At 27.1% G+C, this 5,521-nt stretch overlaps 2 protein-coding genes across 2 annotated transcripts; one reads left to right on the top strand and one right to left on the bottom strand.

Moving 5' to 3' along the window:
- The first annotated feature begins 459 nt into the window (after positions 1 to 459).
- On the top strand, positions 460 to 2,339 carry LOC108753732 (putative odorant-binding protein A10). Its single transcript, XM_018495593.1, has 2 exons — positions 460 to 676; positions 2,173 to 2,339. The coding sequence occupies exons 1-2, from the start codon at positions 478 to 480 to the stop codon at positions 2,337 to 2,339; spliced, it is 366 nt and encodes a 121-aa protein (XP_018351095.1). The 5' UTR covers positions 460 to 477.
- A 492-nt stretch (positions 2,340 to 2,831) lies between these two features.
- LOC108753742 lies at positions 2,832 to 3,664 on the bottom strand. Its single transcript, XM_018495609.1, has 3 exons — positions 3,374 to 3,664; positions 3,156 to 3,310; positions 2,832 to 3,074 (listed from the first exon to the last, which is right to left on the bottom strand). The coding sequence occupies exons 1-3, from the start codon at positions 3,584 to 3,586 to the stop codon at positions 2,852 to 2,854; spliced, it is 591 nt and encodes a 196-aa protein (XP_018351111.1). The 5' UTR covers positions 3,587 to 3,664; the 3' UTR covers positions 2,832 to 2,851.
- Between the last annotated feature and the right edge of the window lie 1,857 nt (positions 3,665 to 5,521).

Below are 5,521 nucleotides of genomic sequence, written 5' to 3'. Positions count from 1 at the left end.
TTTTAATCATAATTGCTAAATCTTCTGTATAGAAATTCTACTTTAATTCACTTTAATTCCAAAAAATTAATTCCTTCCCCCTCTTTCATAGTTTTATTGGAGATCCAGTTGTGTTATTGTGTGACAAATGTTCTTATCAGTTCCATGAGTTGTCAACATTGCATATTATATCAATATTCAAATAGCAAAATGTAAATTTTAAGTAATTACATTTAATTTTAATTTTAATCTTATTTATTAAATTTTACATTAATGATTATTTAGTAAACTTATTAATTTAATAGACATCGACATATGAATGCGAATTGACTTAACATCCAATATCGGCTCTCAAAGGTTTTTTTATCGCTTATTGATCTTCTGTAAATATTTTGCATTTGCACATACATCACGTGGTTTTTCTTTTAAGTTAGATTTATATAAAAGAAAGCGATTCATTTATAATTTAGTAAATCAAGTATCATAACTGTGGAAACAATGTCTCAGTTAAATCGTATCGTATTAATCATTGCTATGAACGTACTAGTGTACGTTCTTGCAGTGGAGCGCTATACCGATGAATTCGATAATGTTGATATTGGCGCTATTATCCGTAACGACACTCTACGAGATGAATATCAGAAATGCTACATGAATACAGCACCATGTACATCAAGAGTACAAAAGGAGATAACAGGTACCTATGTGTATAATACTACTATATAGATGTATAGTATGTATTATATAGAATTATTTTTTCTTGTTTTGTGACAGAGAAAATTTGTTTGACCAATACGAAATCGATTTTTCTTTAACGTCTAGATATTTATAGTTTCCAAATAATCTACGATGTAAAAAGGAAATTCGCGTACTAAAACTCCAAAAGGAAAAAGAAACGCTAGAATATTAGATCGGAAAAAAGTTTCTTCATATTTTAACAAATTTTTTTGCAAAAGTATTTGATTTATTGTGAAATTTTCATTACAATTATATTATTCGCTAGAACAAAGTTTCAGCTTTAAGAATCTGTTTTTTAAATTGCGGTATAATGATTTTTATCGAAGTTATGAGCAATCGAAATCAGAATGCTCTTTTACATAACTTGCGGATAACTCAGGAATATAAAATCATAGAAACATTTTTAAAAAATGATTTTGTAGAAGCAGCTTCAAGCTTTCAAGATACATAGTCGAAAATTTTCGGAACTTTTTTTGGGCATATAAGAGACTTCCAAAGAGTAAAAAGAAAATTTTTCATTTTTTTTCAGCTCGTAGTTTTTTAAATGTAAAAATTACCAAACTCAAAAAATATAGTAACCTTTCGAAAGTAAAGATTTCAAGCTATAATGCTCTTTTTTTAATTTAAATTTCGTTCATTTTTGACGAAGATATTGTATAAATAATTTTGAATTAAAAAATATGGACAAACTTTTTCCTCAATAAGATTTGCAAGTTATTTTCAGACTTTAACAGAATTTTAATCCATTGCTCAATTGTAAATCTGTATAAGATATTTGATTTAATGTCTATGCTGATATCTCGGAATCTAATTAAAGTTAGGCGGAAAGTTAAATAACCTCTTGGATGGGATTACGTTTAGATGATTTGTGTGATGTGGGAATCGTGTTTATTTCTAACAAAATTTTGTAGAAAAAAGGCTCTGATGAAAATAAAAATCGGAGTATAAATCTGATAAAATGGAATAGTAACAAAAGCGTAAACGAAATTTCTAGAAGGAAATTGGAGCATTAATATGTAAAAGAAACGTAAATGCTTCTTTCACATTTCATTGTTCCAATTTTCGTCTTCTAGGAGTTTCGTTCACACTTCTGTTACTCTTCCGTTATATCCGATTTACTCCCTAATTTTTATTTTTATAAGGGAGAACAATTAAAATTTTCGAATGCAGTTTGAATACACTAAAAATGACATCAAAATAACTTCATTGAAGAGTTTTTTTCATTTTTTTCTCGTCTATCTTTAATAATTCTCGATATAACAGCATGGACATATTAATTGAACAGAAATTGATATTTATTCAACGATATTTTTGCAAAATTCATTGCGATCGTAATATAGAAGATGAACCCTTAATATCAAAGGGTATTTAGGTATTGGGATTTGGTAATTAGAAAAGTAAAATTGATTATTTTGAATTAAAGAATAAACAAAAAATAATTCCTTTTAATTCCAGAAATGTTCCGCGAAGCTCTCATAACTAACTGTGAGAAATGTAACGAAAACCAAAGAGAATTTTTGAAGAAGGTAATACAGTGGTATGCAAAGAACCAAATCGAGAAATTATTACAAAAAATTGCGAAGAGTGGAGAAGTTATGATGCAGAAAAACGCTAATCCATAACTGACAATTACTGGCAATATGGACTGACGATTTTTCGATGTATATTGAGAACTAAACCTGATTTTTCTCAATTAACATTCATATTATAATTTAAAATAATAGCTTAGAATATTAATGTATGTATTTATAATAAAATAAATGACATTTGTTAACTATATTATATAATAGAGTTAAAGAGAAATTTCTAGAATTATCTTTACAAATACGGAATTTTCTTAACAAATATATTTTGTTACAAATATCAATTTATTCTAATTTTAAGGATAAAATTTTTTTAAAGAAATATCGTATTGTTCGTTTTTATATGATGAATTAGGGATATTTAAACGGAATGAATAATAATCGATCGCACATATCTGTTTTATTATAAAAATGGCAGTTATCGCAAAATGTAACAAACATCACAGAAAAAATTATAATATTAAAATATCAATAATAGTACTACAACAATATACATAGATATATTTATAATTCTCTGTACAAATGTTATAAATTAGTTAATAATTAACATGTCAATGTTCATCAAAATTCTTAGCATTCTTCTTTTGACAACCACGAAACCATTCTGGATCTTGTTCCAAATTGAATGCCTTACGCTGATAAAATTGTGCTAATAAAATAGATCTTAGTCTTACTTCGCTAAGTGGAACAGGAGGATAATCATCAAGACGCCAACCATATATCCAATTTGTACAATCGGGAAAATAGAAACGCTTCTCCGGAGGTTCTTTAAATCTAAAAAATTTCAAAGAGCATTTTAAATTAATTAATTAAACGTTTTCAAGGATTTGTGCATCGTATTTGACTTGTAGGTACCTTTTAGTTAGATAGTTATGACTAGTAATAAAAGTTGGAATTTTTTTCTCATAAAGTATCGCTCTTACATCGGGATCAATCGGTTTCATAATATCTATATTAATAGAATCGTTGGATTTAGGTGGCCTCCATGTGGGTAAGGGCTGCCGTTGTACCTATATATGTACAAAAATTTTAAAGAGATAAACATTATAAATCAGTAAACTGTAATCACTCACGATAGGTTTATCTACACGTGCTGCTTCTCGTTTTTTAGACTCTATAATTATTTCTTTGGCACGTTTTATAAATTTCGGTTCTCTTAGCTGATCTATCAATCGTTGTTGATTCTTTAAAAACCATTTCATCCGTATTGCATTTTCCTTTCTTATCATTTCACTGTGAAATAATTGACAACGAGTGTCGCACACATCATTAACAACTTTTGCCATATTTCACTCTTTTAATTTAAATAAAATAGGTGCTTATTACAAATGGTTTACATGCCCATCAAAAAATATTTTAAAGAAAATAACTCTGAAGTAAGATTTCAAAATGTAACTATTCTCAAATGTTTTTTCCTTTCTTCATACACTTGTAAGAAACCGAGAGATAAAGCAACGAATTAAAGAAGATACACCATAATTCTTTGTAGAATGATTTATTTACATCATTATTATATATACCGTGTTTCACTGTGTTACACAAACTCAATATGTACTTATTATATACTCTACATTATTTATATTTCTTTATAATAGCAGTGGGAGCATATATATCGACTATATACATCTTCTGTTTTATTTTCAAAAAATAAATGTTTACTCATAAAGAAAAAACCGTAGAAAATATTAAGTCAATTATATACTAATACGTAGCTACGGTAATTTGCATAAATAAATTTTTAAAAAGAAATTAGTGAAGTATTATAATATTCTGTAACACACTTGAGAAATAAACATTTATTTAAGGTTCAAATAAAAACATCTAAAATATGTTTAATACAAAGATTAACAAATTACAACAAAAGTATAAACAATGAATTGAATGTCCTGATAAATTCAATAAGATATACTATAATCTGAGAATTACACGCTTAAACTATATAAAATATGTGTACGCGTGTAATAGGCTCATCCACACATACTTGCACACATATTTCAAACGAAAGATTAGTTGCAAATCTCCAAAGAAAATTTTTGATAACTTAAATGAACATTTTGTAAAGTTATTTTCAAATTTAGATTTCGCTCTTCTTTTACATATATCTTTAAGTATGAATACTGTGCTTTCTTATCTCCAACAATAATTCATTCAGCAACGATGTAAGGTGTTAAAAAATTGTAACAATAAATAAATATGGCGTGAAATATGAGTTTTACATGATATTACTCCCTCTTAAAGTCAACATCAAATGACTCAGTAATCACAGCCATAGGAAGCAATATTGTGATTGTATATCATATATAGTTTAGATACAGTATTTATATTACAAAATGACTAAGGAGCATTTTATTATTTGTACTTGAGTAATCAAGACGAATCGTATCTGTACAAATAATAGTTTCATTTTTTCTACACTGGTTTTCAGTTTATTTTATATACTGTACAGCGCTCTTTCTCTCTCTCTCTCTGTCTCCTCTCCCCCCCCCCTCTCTCTCTCTGTAATATATTTTATAGTTTTATCTACAATCTTCTATAAAACAATTACTTTACATCACTTATAATTTCTTTAATTCAGATTAGCCAATCATGCCCTATATATTAATTCAATTCACTCCAATCCATATTGTACCTATAATCCAAACACAAAGTTACATCGCATTCTACATCAACTTAAAAAGAAGATTTCATTAGTCTTTGTAATGTCAAATATTTTGATTTTATAATGTCCTGTTAGTTATGATTCTAATTTTGCAATTTTATGTTTGCGATATGATCCTGCATTAATTATACGCACTTAATTATGCTCTTAAGTTTATTATCGATAAAATTTCTGCATGCATCCCACTGTTTTCTTAACTTACTTAATGGTACAATGTTGGAGTGGGCTGCAATCTAATTGCGCTATGTACGTAATCTATTTCCACTATTCAATTGGAGCATACATCTTTCTTTTTTCTTAAAAACAACCATTTTTTTATATTAGAAAATGCTAAAAAATTAATTTAACATTCTCTGTGTCATGTTTTCAGCAGTAATTTATATTTATTTCTAAACAATGAACTTGTACAGTATAAATTTGTTTGGTGTGTAAAAAATAACTTTTATCAATTATCATTAAACTAAGTATTAATATCGAACAAATTACTAATAAAATATTCAATTTGCATAAGATATATACAAATTTGTAGATTTGTATACAAATATACAAATTACAGCCAAAA

This window comes from Trachymyrmex septentrionalis, unplaced genomic scaffold (assembly GCF_001594115.1).
Source record: "Trachymyrmex septentrionalis isolate Tsep2-gDNA-1 unplaced genomic scaffold, Tsep1.0 scaffold71, whole genome shotgun sequence".
In the NCBI taxonomy this organism is placed as follows: Eukaryota; Metazoa; Arthropoda; class Insecta; order Hymenoptera; family Formicidae; genus Trachymyrmex; species Trachymyrmex septentrionalis.
This window is presented reverse-complemented; position numbering and strand designations above follow the sequence as displayed.